This window comes from Salvelinus sp. IW2-2015, linkage group LG35, assembly GCF_002910315.2.
Source record: "Salvelinus sp. IW2-2015 linkage group LG35, ASM291031v2, whole genome shotgun sequence".
Taxonomy (NCBI): domain Eukaryota; kingdom Metazoa; phylum Chordata; class Actinopteri; order Salmoniformes; family Salmonidae; genus Salvelinus; species Salvelinus sp. IW2-2015.
This window is the reverse complement of record NC_036874.1, coordinates 1335153-1349521: the sequence shown is the minus strand read 5'-3', so window position 1 is coordinate 1349521 and position 14369 is coordinate 1335153. Positions and strand designations below refer to the sequence as shown.

At 42.4% G+C, this 14369-nt stretch overlaps 1 protein-coding gene across 3 annotated transcripts in view; it reads left to right on the top strand.

Moving 5' to 3' along the window:
- The first annotated feature begins 438 nt into the window (after positions 1-438).
- Positions 439-14369, top strand: part of LOC111959128 (probable ATP-dependent RNA helicase ddx6) — an 18703-nt gene continuing 4772 nt past the window's right edge. Inside the window, exons 1-8 of one of the 3 annotated variants that reach the window (XM_023980576.2) lie at positions 439-606; positions 2455-3508; positions 3603-3707; positions 3826-3955; positions 4562-4708; positions 9404-9498; positions 11136-11258; positions 11428-11556. In XM_023980576.2, the coding sequence (XP_023836344.1) occupies positions 3269-3508; positions 3603-3707; positions 3826-3955; positions 4562-4708; positions 9404-9498; positions 11136-11258; positions 11428-11556 (969 nt within the window). In that variant the 5' untranslated portion in view covers positions 439-606; positions 2455-3268. Of the gene's footprint in view, positions 607-938; positions 1427-2454; positions 3509-3602; positions 3708-3825; positions 3956-4561; positions 4709-9403; positions 9499-11135; positions 11259-11427; positions 11557-14369 lie in introns of those variants that run through there. The other 2 variants (XM_070437478.1, XM_023980575.3) reach the window with 2 other exon arrangements.

Below are 14369 nucleotides of genomic sequence, written 5' to 3'. Positions count from 1 at the left end.
ACGTACCTACCCATTGGAAGTTTAAATGTAAAATGGTTAAGCAAAGGGTTATGTTTAGGATAGGTGTTAAATGAGGCAGCATGCTTTAGTTCTGCTGGCGCCTAGACGAATTCGACTATCCGAACCGAGCGTGCTACTTCAAGACCTACGCTTGAAAAACGAGGGGGGAAAAGTCAATGGTACTGTTTGTCCATTTTGAGACGCCGTAGCCAGTTACACTTCGTCAAAATAGTCCAAATTCATCGAAGATATCCCAATAAATATGTCATTCATTTTTCGTTTTTACCGAAGAGATCTTAGTCGCGCAAATGTACATCTGACTAAGATTGTGTGTGCAGTATTTCTCAATGAAAAAAATTGCATGAAAACGAGTCGTCTCTGGTTGAATAACAACAAAGACTACACTGAAGAATCCCTACTGTTGACCAATCACCGACGAAGGGGCGTAGACATCGGCACCGAACTTCGGCTTTCCTCCAGAAAAAAATGTCGTGTGCCCGAACAGCCGAAAAAKCCCTCACCGAAGTCCAAAACTATCACAAATGTCGTCATAATATGTGCACGAACTCTACCGAACTGTTTCGCCTGGGAAGCAAGTGTTTTACGGTAGGGACGTCCCAAGGAACCCATATAGCACTAATCAATTTGAGTTCGAAACAGGACACGTTGATTGGATAGTTCATGTACCTGCGCAGCCAGACGAACGAAGGGTTCCATTAGTTACCACAGCCACAAAGTCAAACTTGGTTATATCGTAAAAATGTATTTWAAAAAAAATCAAAAATGCTTATCAGTTTCAAATCACATTTGAAGAAGATAAATGGGTGGGGCTTATGACTTTGGCTGTGGCAACTAGTGACGACCCAGTAGGAAAGCGAAAGAGACCAACCAGCTAAAGGCGAGCGTGCGGCCATGTTGAATTGTCATTTTATTTTTAAAGAAGAGACAAAAGAGAGACAAGTCGGTGGGTTTCACGAAACTGGAAGCAGATAGCGCTAACCAATTTGAGTTCGAAACAGAACACGCTGATTGGATAGTTAATGTACCTGCGCAGCCAGATGAACGAATTAGTTACCACAGCCGCAAAGTCAAAATTGGTGATTGCATAAACATGCATAAAACAATTGCTTAATATTGTTAGGCATACGGTTATCAGGTTAAAACCACATTTTAAGAAGATAAATTGTATAAATGGGCGGGGTTTATGACTTTGTGGCTGTGGTAACTAGTGACGACCCAGTAGGAAAGCGAAAGAGACAACAAGCTAAAGGCGAGCGCGCGGCCATGTTGAATTGTCTTTTTTTTTTTTAAGAAGAGACAAAAGAGAGACAAGTCGGTGGGTTTCACGAAACACAAACAGTATCATAATACTTGGAACATTTGCTTTAATTAAGTTAACGAGAGAAGACGTCCGATGAACATTAAGGTAACATGTTGTATTTGTTTGAAGTAGCTGATAGTGCATGGGRGCTACTCGACTGCCTAGGAGAGTCTACCAGTCAGGCTACGCTTAACGTTATTTATTATAGTTAGCTAACTTAGCTAACTAACCAGCAATGTTTGCGAAGCAAACATGCTAGTTAMTTTTTATTTTTTTTACTTTATAAAATCTGTCGACTGTCTAAATCGTCAGCCTCAACTCGGACTTGTGTCGTGAAGTTACTGTTAGCCTCAAAGTTGTCAGTCAAACTAACTCAGCCCAAAAACTTCGATTAACACGTTATCACAGCTAGCTAGTTAGCTTGCTAGCTAACTGTAGTTGACTAGTTAACTTAACATCTCTAGCTTGTTACGTTAGCTTAGCTAATCTACTTTACCGGGCATTTAATGCCACTAGGTAGCTAGCTAGTATCCACGTAAAGTGTGCCTACGGTTAACGTTACTGTGGTCACACAACCAATCATTAGTTAGCCATCTAACGTTTGCTGGTTAACCAAATGTGGGTCTATGTTGGCTGCTCAATTTATTCATTGTCTCACGTGTACACTAATCACCAACTCGGAGCTAACGTTAACTGAACTATTTTGTTGAGCTCAGTCGTAGTTAGCTAATGTAGTGTTTTATCACAGCCAACTTGTGTGTAACTAATGTGTGCTCGTAACTTCTTAGGTTTTGGATCTTGTTAAAACAGTTTTCCTGCTTTGCTTTTGCCCCAGACCACTGCACTTGGCAACTCGCTAACTACACTTATTATATCGACCATTTTTACCACGTAACCTAACTAGCTAGCTAAAAACCTTGCTAATCTGTCCAGTTAGCTAGTTACACGTTAACTAAAATGCTCAAGTTTATCGCTAATCGAGTCTTATCTGGAAATTAACATGTTCTATCATTTAAAGTACAGTCCTAGTCAGTGGTTGTTTTTGTTTAGAAGTTGAGATTTGGTTTCATTAATAATTTAGACATGTAACATTGGTGTTTTTGTCCTTATGATGTATTGTTGGTTTCGTGCAGGTAACCTGGAGTTAAATGCAACTGTCAGCTCCACACCTACCACAGCAAAAGAAGAGCACAACAGCAGAACACACATTGTGACTGTCCAAGTGAACAACACAAAGGGTTGGAACTATTACCCTCAGTGTTTTGTATAAGTCATTTTTTGAGGTAGCCAATAGCAAAAATAATTGCCTCATAACACACCAAAAAACACACCAAGTTGAAAGACTCAGAAACATAGGAATAGTCCATGTGAATCAGAGGACAGTACAGGTCTGTTTAAATGTAAAAGACTAAAAGCACTTGAGACTCTAACAAAGAAACGTACGACCACTTCAGTCCAGGAAAAAAGCTTAAAAGATCTTTGAACATAGAAACAATATTTAAAACTTAACAGGTTGTTGTACACAGAACTTCAGAAAAAGCTATTTTCACCAGGAATAAGACTGCTTCAGGATAATTTACTTTAGATGTTTGAACTCTGTTGAATTCTGAAACATGTTCACATAGGTTTGTTTTTGAGCGGATATATGATCAATTTATTCATATAAATGCTAATTTCTCCCTTTTTGGGGAGCGTCTTGTAAATATACCATTTTCGTACGCCAGACTCTTCTTTTCAAGAGGTCTGTACGTATAAGTGTATACATAAATTCCTTAAATTAGAAATCCTGAATACAAGGTTTTAGTTTTTTTTGTGAGCTAAATAACACAAGGACATTAGTTCCACGAGTGGAAAAACAAGATCTAAGGAAACATTGAACAAAAAGGTTTAGCTTTACACTGTGAGTGACTAAGGAATTGGCAGACTGAAGGAAAAGCTCTCTAAGCCATGTCTACAGCAAGAACGGAGAACCCAACATCCATCATGGGACTGAACAAGCCCAATGGGCAGTTTAGAGGACCACTCAAGCCAGTTGGACTAACATCAGGATCCCTGGCAACTGCCCCACAACCAGATGCCCACCAGAAGGGGGGTAACATTCCCCAGGGCAGTGGGGGTATCCGGTTTGGCGATGACTGGAAGAAGTGCCTGCAGCTTCCACAGAAAGACTGCAGATTTAGAACATCAGTAAGTCCTAGTGACACATTCACAGTTTAACAAAGCAAGTGCATCAATCAATAATGACCCTAGCTTCAACCTTGACCGTCTACTCTTTCCCCAGGATGTGACATCGACCAAGGGGAATGAGTTTGAGGACTACTGCCTGAAGCGGGAGCTACTGATGGGGATCTTTGAGATGGGCTGGGAGAAACCATCTCCTGTACAGGTGACTTCCCTCTGCTGCTCTGTCCWTMACTTTTTTGGAARTTTGTTGAATGTGTGTTAGTGTTTGCMSATGTTTGTGGAACMGTCTCTCTCACCAKCCTGTGTSTSTCTGTCCCCAGGAGGAGAGCATCCCCATTGCTCTGTCAGGAAGGGACATCCTGGCCCGGGCTAAGAACGGCACCGGGAAAAGCGGAGCCTACCTCATTCCTCTCCTGGAGAGGATAGACCTGAAGAAGGACCACATACAGGGTGAGAACTGCACCAGCTGCTACTCAATGCCCTTTCAACATCAATCCATGTGATCTCATTTGCMTGTTTTAATCAATTTTGGTACCAAGTCCGTGTATGAAATCTGCCTTACTGTTTTATGATTAATTTGGCATATTGTGATGTATTCACCGGTGAATACCCCTATGTAGTTGCCTGAACAATTCACTAGATTGATGCACAAGTAAGCACACATTCAGTGTATGGAGAGGGCATTACTACGGCTGAGTACGCCTGGTGGGACAAGGAATCTCTGACATATGGACAGACCCACTGTCACAAACCTAACGCCCACACACAGTGTGCTGTAATAGAGCTTGACCACAAGGGAACAGCATGCCACAGATTCATAATATGTCAAGGCCACTTGAGTTTAGTGAGTTGGATAAATTACATTCAGTTAAGCCAGTGCGTGAGCTCATTACCATTCAGTGAAATTGAGCTTTTTAATGGTCTCCAGTTATAGGTTAATTATTCCAATTGAWTTGTGGAGATTGTTTTTCTGTTGTCACTCATTCCCCAAACCCCTTTTTCTCTGCTCTGTCCTTAAATTTCTTCCTCTCTCTCCCCTTCCTCTCTTCTCTGCAGCCATGGTGATGGTTCCTACACGAGAGTTGGCCCTGCAGGTGAGCCAGATCAGCATCCAGGTGAGCAAGCACATGGGTGGGGTCAAGGTCATGGCCACCACAGGAGGCACCAACCTGAGGGACGACATCATGCGTCTGGACGAGACTGGTAACTGCTACGGGGGAGAGGCAGTCGAAAGGGTTATAGAGTGGCTGTAGTGTAGTGGCCTAACCAATGTGTGAAGAATTGCAGCTGATCATAGCTCTACAGACATTATGGATATTGTTTGCTTGTGTGACTGACACTGACACTTTGTTACTTTAACTTTAAATCTAGTTTGGCTGTCGATCAAGCGACTTGCCCATGTTACACAACAGCACATTGTGCAGCTCCTCATTATGTGCCTTTATATACTGCACTTACTAGGGCTGTAATGATCAGTCCCCGATTCAAATGTTTGATACACTACATGACCAAAAGGATGTGGACACCTGCCCGTCGAACATCTCATTCCAAAATCATAGGCATTAATATGGAGTTAGTCCTCCCTTGGGGCAGTTGGCATTCTCCTGGTATCTGCCAAACCCAGATTCGTCCTTAGGACTGCCAGATGGTGAAGCTTGATTCATCACTCCAGAGAATGCATTTCCACTGCTCCGGAATCCAATGCCGTCGAGCTTTATAACACTACTCCAGCTGACGCTTGGCATTGCGCATGGTGATTGATCTTAGGCTTGTGTGCGGCTGCTCGGCCATGGAAACACATTTCATGAAGCTCCCGACAAACAGTTCTTGTGCTGACGTTGCTTCAAGGTAGTTTGGAACTCCACAATGAGTGTTGCAACTTACGCACTACCACTTTGTTGCTGAGCCATTATTGCTCCTAGATGTTTCCGCTTCACAATAACAGCACAAACAGTTGACCGGGGCAGCTCTTGCGAGGCAGAGAATTTAAGAACTGACTTGTTGGAAAGATGGCATCTTGTGACGGTGCCACATTGAAAGTCACTGAGCTCTTTAGTAAGGCCATTCTACTGTTAATGTTTGTCTATGGAGGTTGCATGGCTGTTTTTATACACCGGTCTGCAACGGGTGTGGCTGAAATGGCCAAATCCACTAATTTGAAGAGGGGTCCACATACTTTTGTGTGTGTATATATAGTGTATGAGTTGTTTGGTCKGCTGTAATGATAGGTCCCTGATTCAAATGTTTAAGATATGAGTGCATRGATCCGCGGGACTCCAAACCGATCCAAATGTAGCATGCATTGTCAGAAAATCTATTCAAACGTTACGAATCGCCAGAATTTTTTTTATTTTTGCTCAAATTACTGTCTACCTTCTGAAAATACCTAATATTCTATGGCAACTGTGTTGTCTCCTTCAGTGTTGAACTAAGCATTTAATTATGTTGACAGTCATTGATCTAGAAGTAATTTTGCATGCCCAACAACCCCAGTCAATATCAGTAGCCTAGTCAAACTGCGTCCTATGTTCAGCTTCGCACGCTGACCAACGATGGGTAGGTCTATTCCTGATCTGGTATATCTGCGACTCACCTTCAGCATTCAAATGTTTGTAAAATGGCTTGCTCTATATTAGCCTTTAGTTGAGTGAAAACCAACTACATTTTCTAGGTTATTTTTTTAATCAAATGCACTTTTGAAAAGGTAGGTAGGCTACATGCTGATTAGGGCATACATTCTATTTTATTTGGATTGTTCAAGTTCACCATCYGCAGTAGTTTTGCTTAAAACAATCTGTGTGTAGTCATTTTTAGATGCGTATATGGTAAAAGTTGGTAATTTCATAACGAGGACAGCAATCACTTTTTCTATCCGTACTACATGGTCGAAGCTAGAGAAGAATACAAGCTCGCTCAGAGTCCGTTAACTTCCAAACGGTCTAAATTAGGGGTATTCAACTCTTACCCTACGAGGTCCAGAGCCTGCTGGTTTTCTGTTCTACCTGATCATTAATCGCACACGCCTGGTGTCGCAGGTCTAAATCAGCCCTGATTTATTTTGTTGTGCTATATATTCATTGGCTATGTCATAGCAAGATTTTTTAAATCAGTCCCTGATTTAGAATGAATAATGGGAAAATGCAGTGGAACTGACTTCAAGGTCCAGTGTTACGTTTCAGAAGTCTAAACCGGCCGATTATGAGACGGGTGAAACCAAAGTTGTGCTATTTATTCATTGGCTGTGTCATAGCAAGATTTTTTAAATTATTTATACATTACTAGCTCCTCTAACACTTAATCAGCAAAAATGACATTCATTAGTGGGTGATTTTCCTTATGGCTCAGATCAGATGCCTACAAGCATCATTTACACACKGCCTAGTGGTTAGAGCGTTGGCTGGATCGAATCCCCGAGCTGACATGGTCAAAATCTGTCGTTCTGCCCCTGAACATGGCACTTCCCCGGTAGGCCGTCATTGTAAATAKGGATTTGTTATTAACTTTTAACTAGGCAAGTCAGTTAAAACCTCTTAGTGCACGGATCCCGATTACGGGATCAAAATCGACAACATCTGGTGAAGTTGGAGCACGCCAAATTCAAATTACAAAATCGGAATTAAACATTCATGAACATACATAATTTAAAAGTTTAACTTCTTGTTAATCCAACTGCGTTGTCAGATTTCAAAAAGGCTTTACGGCGAAAGCATACCGTGCGATTATCTGAGGACAGCGCCCCGCATACAAAAGCATTAACTTTTTCCAAACCAGCAGAGGCGTCAGAAATAACGATAAAATAAAWCGCTTAACTTTGAGGGTCTTCCTCTGTTTGCAATCCCAAGGGTCCCAGCTACGCAACAAATGGTTGTTTTGTTCGATAAAGTCCTTTATATCCCCAAAAAGTTGATTCGGTAATCCACAAGTTCAACATGCATACAAAGGAATCGCAAACGTTACCAATAAACTTCGTCCAAATAAGTCAAACAACGTTTCTATTCAATCCTCGGGTACCCTAATATGTAAATAAATCATCAAATTTAAGACGGCATGTAGTATGTTCAATACTGGAGATGAATAACGGGTGTGTGCCCTCATCCACGCGCGCCACAAGACTACCGTCAGACTATTGACATCTAGTGGAAGCCATAGGAACTGCAATCTGGGAGCTATTTATTTGTATATCCTATAGACAAGTGTTGAAATAAAGTGAACCCCCCCCAAAAAAAAGTCTGGATGGATTTTCCTCGAGTTTTCGCCTGCAATATCAGTTCAGTTATACTCACAGACATTATTTTAAGTTTTATAATCTTCAGAGTGTTTTCTATCCAATGCTACCAATTATATGCATATCCTAGCTTCTGGGCCTGAGTAACAGGCAGTTTACTTTGGGCACGTCATTTATCCTAACTTCCGAACACTGCRCCCTAGCCCTAAGAGGTTTTAAATAAAATATAAAAAGCTCATGAGCTCCATCTGCAGCAGATTTTAATTTAGAATGGAAAATGAATGTGTTTATGCAACAGATGTTAGTGCATCGCATCGATATATTCCTCTAATCCAGGGGTGGGCAATTCCAGTCCTCGAGGGCCTGATGTCAGTTTTACACCAGTTAACACGCCATACTCCAATAGTCACCTTGGGTCGGATTCACAAAAACCTTAAATTTCTTACCTACCATTTTTCCGGTAACTGTAGACTTAAGAAAGTTAAGCAAAGTTGCTATTCCTCAAAATTATTGGAAATTAAGGTTTTTCCTAAGTTTCTTCCTAAGAAGAAATGGGATTCTTGAAAATAATGCTTAAGTACATTTCCAAGAAGAAATCCTAAACTTTAGCACAGCTAAACCCTTGTCTTGAGACAAATGGATACTTTTGTAGCCATGAACGTTTTCTTGCGCCACAGACAGTTGGCTACCGGATATTTAAATACAACAAGAATACAAATTAAACACGCATTAGCTAGCTAGAAAGTAATTAACAATATATTACAATATTCTAGAAGTGTTAAAATAGCTAGCGCTATCACGTCAATTTGCAAAGAAGAACATGGTTAACGTCAGTAGCCATGTTGGCTAATATGTCTTTACACGCTAACGTAGCTAACTTACCGGTCGCGCAGTCCCTCTACCACCATCTCTGATGGACGACACCTTCTCCTCCAGCTGGTCCACATGAATGGTCTCTCAGCTCCCCTTTTTTTTTTTTTTTTCTCGGCGTCACTGTCCCTTGCCATACCCCCGACGGCACAGACACTCGGCCACTCAAACCCATCCTTTATTTTTGGTCTCTGCAGTGACTCCGCAGTTATCAAGTCTCCCCAACAGCAACCTTTTCCTGGCTGCTATTTCCTCCATCACTTAATCTCTTTTCTTTGTTATCCGTTTATGATTTTGATATAGCTAGTCTGATGGCTATAATGTGTGAAGAAAAATAACCAAATCCGATAATCCCTGTCACATAGGCATATTTATTGCTTCAAGCACATCACTAATATCAATGCCACATGATATTTACAAAGTTCCTAAGAACAATGAGGAATTGCATTTACGGACTATCTTATGAACTTAAAAAAAAAATCCTTAAACTTATGTTTTTTCATAATGTTTTGTGAATCTGGCCCCTAATCTTAAGTTTAGAATGCAATTTGATTAKTCAGCTGTGTTTTCTAGGGATGGTGTCACACATTTTCTCCAATCAGGCCCTTGAGGACTGGAGTTGCCCACCCCTGCTCTAATCAAACCGAGTCACACTGAATCGTTTCAAACTAATACGTATCGTACCTGTATCGGAGACAATTTGTCTGGATGCGTAACAAATCGTCTTAAAAGGGAAAGATGCACATCCCTAGTACTTAATGTTTATTTTCATTCTTTTCTCTATCTCGTCCCTTGTCTCTCAGTGCATGTGGTGATAGCCACACCAGGCAGGATCCTGGACCTGATAAAGAAGGGCGTGGCCAAAGTGGATAAAGTCCAGATGATGGTGATGGATGAGGTGAGCGCCGCTGGTTGTTTTATTAAAGCGGCATATGTTATGAAATCTGGAAAGTGTGTATATATATATATATATTTTTTTTTTCTACAGGAATAGTATTGGTTTAATAAGCCAAGTGAAAGTAGCCCCACTTTGCCACCTGCTGTCCCTTTTTTCAGGACCCTGTCCCTTTTTTCAGGACCCTGTCTTTAAAGATAATTRGTAAAAATCCAAATAACTTCACAGCTCTCCATTGTAAAGGTTTTAAACACTGTTTCCCATGTTCAATGAACCATAAACAACAATTAATGAACATGCACCTGTGGAAAGGTTAAGACACTGACAGCTTACAGACGGTAGGCAATTAAGGTTAGTCACAGTTATGAAAACTTAGGACACTAAAGAGGCCATTCTACGGACTGTAAAAACACCAAAAGAAAGATGCCCAGGGTTCCTGCTCATCTGCGTGAATGTGCCTTAGGCGTGCTGCAAGGAGGCATGAGGACTGTAGATGTGGCCAGGGCAATAAATTGCAATGTCTGTACTGTGAGATACCTAAGACAGCGCTACAGGACGGACAGCTGATCGTCCTTGCAGTGGCAGACCACGTGTAACAACGCCTGTACCGGATCGGTACATCTGAACATCACACCTGCGGGARGGGTACAGGATGGCATCAACTGCCCGAGTTACACCAGGAACGCACAATCCCTTCATCAGTGCTCAGACTGTCCGCAATAGGCTGAGAGAGGCTGGCAACAACGTCGCCAATGGGCACAAAACCCACAGTCGCTGGACCAGACGGGACTGGCAAAAAGTGCTCTTCACTGACGAGTTGCAGTTTTGTCTCACCAGGGGTGATGGTCGGATTCGCGTTTATCGTTGAAGAAATGAGCGTTACACCGAGGCCTGTACTCTGGAGCAGGGTCGATTTGGAGGTGGAGGGTCCGTCATGGTCTGGGGCGGTGTGTCACAGCATGAGGTTGTCATTGCAGGCAATCTCAACACTATGTGTTACAGGGAAGACATCCTCCTCCCTCATGTGGTACCCTTCCTGCAGGCTCATCCTGACATGACCCTCCAGCATGACAATGCCACCAGCCATACTGCTCGTTCTGTGTGTGATTTCCTGCAAGACAGGAATGTCAGTGTTCTGCCATGGCCAGCGAAGAGTCTGGATCTCAATCCCATTAAGCACGTCTGGGACCTGTTGGCTCGGAGGGTGAGGGCTAGCCCCCCCCCCCCCCCCCCCCCCCCCAAGAAATGTCCAGGAACTTGCAGGTGCATTGTTGGAAGAGTGGGGGAACATCTCACAGGAAGAACTGGCAAATCTGGTGCAGTTCATGAGGAGATGCACTGCAGTACTTAATGCAGCTGGTGGGCACACCAGATACTGACTGTTACTTTTGATTTTGACCCCACCTTTGTTCAGGGACACATTATTCAATTTCTGTTAGTCACATGTCAGTGGAACTTGTTCAGTTTCTCAGTTGTTAAATCTTATGGTCATACAAATATTTACACATGTTAAGTTTGCTTAAAATAAACACGTTCTCGCACTGTCAACTGCATCTTTTTTTTTGCTGAGTTTAGTTATGTGCTGAGGCTGRACTCAACTGGGTCATCAACAAATGTGTCCTGACTCTCTCTCTCTCCAGGCAGACAAGCTGCTGTCTCAGGACTTTGTGGTCCTGATCGAAGACATCATTAGCTTCCTGGCTAAGGGTCGTCAGATCCTACTCTACTCTGCCACCTTCCCCATCAGTGTGCAGAAGTTCATGGTGAGAGGACTTTCCATGATAACTGGGGGCTAGAGTACGAGAACAGGGGGAGACCAAGGGGGAGATGTGCATGGAGATTCAATGAGAGAAATGAGTCTGAATTAAAAGTTGACGACTGAATTGTCTTTACTTTCAATTGCAATATGTTTACCCCTTTCCCCCTCTCCAGGCGAAGCACCTTTCAAAGCCCTATGAGATCAACCTGATGGATGAGCTGACACTGAAGGGCATCACCCAGTACTACGCCTACGTCACTGAGAGGCAGAAAGTCCACTGCCTCAACACCCTCTTCTCCAGGGTGAGTGTGTCGAAAGCTGTGGAGGTAGTTTGTTGAGCTACATACAGTGCATTCGGAAAGTATTCAGACCCCTTGACTTTTGTCACATTTTGTTACTTTACAGCCTTATTCTAAAATGGATGACATAATTTTTTACCTCATTAATCTACACGCACTACCCCATAATGACTAAGCGGAAACGTGTTTTTATAAATTTTTGCAAATGTATTAAAACATAAAAAACATACCTTACGTAAGTATTCAGACCCTTTGATGAGAGACTAGAAATTGAGCTCAGGTGCATCCTGTTTCCATTGATCATCCTTGATGTATAAAACAACTTGATTGGAGTCCACTTGTTGTAAATTCAATTGATTGGACATGAATTGGAAAGAAACACACCTGTCTAGAATTGTCCGTTGCGCTCGGAGCCAGGATTGTGTCAAGACGCAGATCTGGGGAAGGGTACCAAAAATGTCTACAGCATTTAAGGTCCCCAAGAACAGTGGCCTCATCATTCTTAAATGGTAGACTCTTTCTAGAGCTGGCCTCCCGGCCACACAGCAATCGGGGTGAAGGGCCTCGGTCAGGGAGGTGACCAAGAACCTAATGGTCAATCTGACATGGGAGAATCTTCCAGAAGGAAAAGCATCTCTGCAGCATTCCACCAATCAGGCTTTTATGGTAGTGGCCAGACGGAAGCCACTCCTCCGTAAAAGGCACATGACAGCCCGCTTGGAGTTTGCCAAAATGCACCTAAAGACTCAGACCATGAGAAACAAGATTCTCTGGTCTGATGAAACCAAGATTGCACTATTTGGGCTGAATGCCAAGCGTAACATCTGGAGGAAACCTGCCACCATCTGTACAGGTAAGCATGGTGGTGGCAGTACCATGCTGTGGGGATGTTTTTCCTTAGGCAGGGACTGGGAGACTAGTCAGGATTGAGGGGAAAGATGAACGGAGCAAAGTACAGAGATCCTTGGTGAAAACCTTCACCCCAGTCTGATAACCTGCTCCAGAGCATTCAGGACAACATTCCAAGAAGACAATGACCCTCCGAACACAGCCAAGACAACGCAGGAGTCGCTTCGGGACAAGTCTCTGAATGTCCTTGAGTGGCCCAGCCAGAGCTCACACTTGAACCTGATCGAACATCTCTGGAGAGATCGAAAAATAGCTGTGTAAAGGTGCTTCAACAAAGTACTGAGGAAAGGGTCTGAATACTTACAGTTGAAGTCGGAAGTTTACATACACCTTAGCCAAATTCATTTAAACTCAGTTTTTCACAATTCCTGATCTTTAAACCTAGTAAAAATAGGTCAGTTAGGATCAGCACTTTTTTTAAAGAATGAAATGTCAGAATAATAATAGTGCTTTTATTTCTTTCATCGCTTTCCCAGTGGGTCAGAAGTTTACATACACTCAATTAGTATTTGGTAGCATTGCCTTTTAAATTGTTTAACTTGGGTCAAATGTTTTGGGTAGCCTTCCACAAGCTTCCCACAATAAGTTGGGTGAATTTTGGCCCATTCCTCCTGACAGAGCTGGTGTAACTGAATCGGGTTTATAGGCCTCCTTGCTCACACACGCTTTTTCAGTTCTGCCCACAAATGTTCTATAGGATTGAAGTCCGGGCTTTGTGATGGCCACTCTAATACCTTGACTTTGCCACAACATTGGAAGTATGCTTGGGGTCATTGTCCATTTGGAAGACCCATTTGCGACCAAGCTTTAACTTCCTGACTGATGTCTGGATGTTGCTTCAATATATCCACATAATTTTCCATCCTCATGATGCCATTTATTTTGTGAAGTGCACCAGTCCCTCCTGCAGCAAAGCACCCCCACAACATGATGCTGCCACCCCCGTGCTTCACGGTTGGGATGGTGTTCTTCGGCTTGCAAGCGTCCCTCTTTTTCCTCCAAACATAACAATGGTCATTATGGCCAGACAGTTCTATTTTTGTTTCATCGGACCAGAGGACATTTCTCCAAAAAATACCATCTTTGTCCCCATGTGCAGTAGTCTGGCTTTTTTTTATGGCGGTTTTGGAGCAGTGGCTTCTTCCTTGCTGTGCGGCCTTTCAGGTTATGTCGATATAGGACTACATTTTTACTGTGGATATAGATACATTTGTACCTGTTTCCTCCAGCATCTTCACAAGGTCCTTTGCTGTTGTTCTGMGATTGATTTGCACTTTCCGCTCCAAAGTACGTTCATCTCTAGGAGACAGAATGCGTGTCCTTCCTGAGCGGTATGACGGCTGCGTTGTCCCATGGTGTTTATACTTGCGTACTATTGTTTGTACAGATGAACGTGGTACCTTCAGGCGTTTGGAAATTGCTCCCAAGGATGAACCAGACTTGTGGTCTACATTTCTTTGTGAGGTTTTGGCTGTTTTTTCTTTTTGATTTTCTCATGATGTCAAGCAAAGAGGGACTGAGTTTGAAGGTAGGCCTTGAAATATATCCACAGGTACACCTATTGACTCAAATGATGTCTATCAGAAGCTTCTAAAGCCATGACATCATTTTAAAGAATTTTCCAAGCTGTTTAAAGGCAGAGTCAACTTAGTGTATGTGAACTTCTGACCCACTGGAGTTGTGATAGATTATTTCACTGTCTAAACAATTGTTGGAAAAATMACTTGTCGTACACAAAGTAGATGTCCTAATCGACTTACTAAAACTATAGTTTGTTAACAAGAAATTTATGGAGTGGTTGAAAAGCTAGTTTTAATGGCTCCAACCTAAGTGTATGTAAACTTCCAACTTCAACTGTATGTAAATGTGAGGTTTTTAGAAATGTTAGCAAATGTATAAAAGGGTGT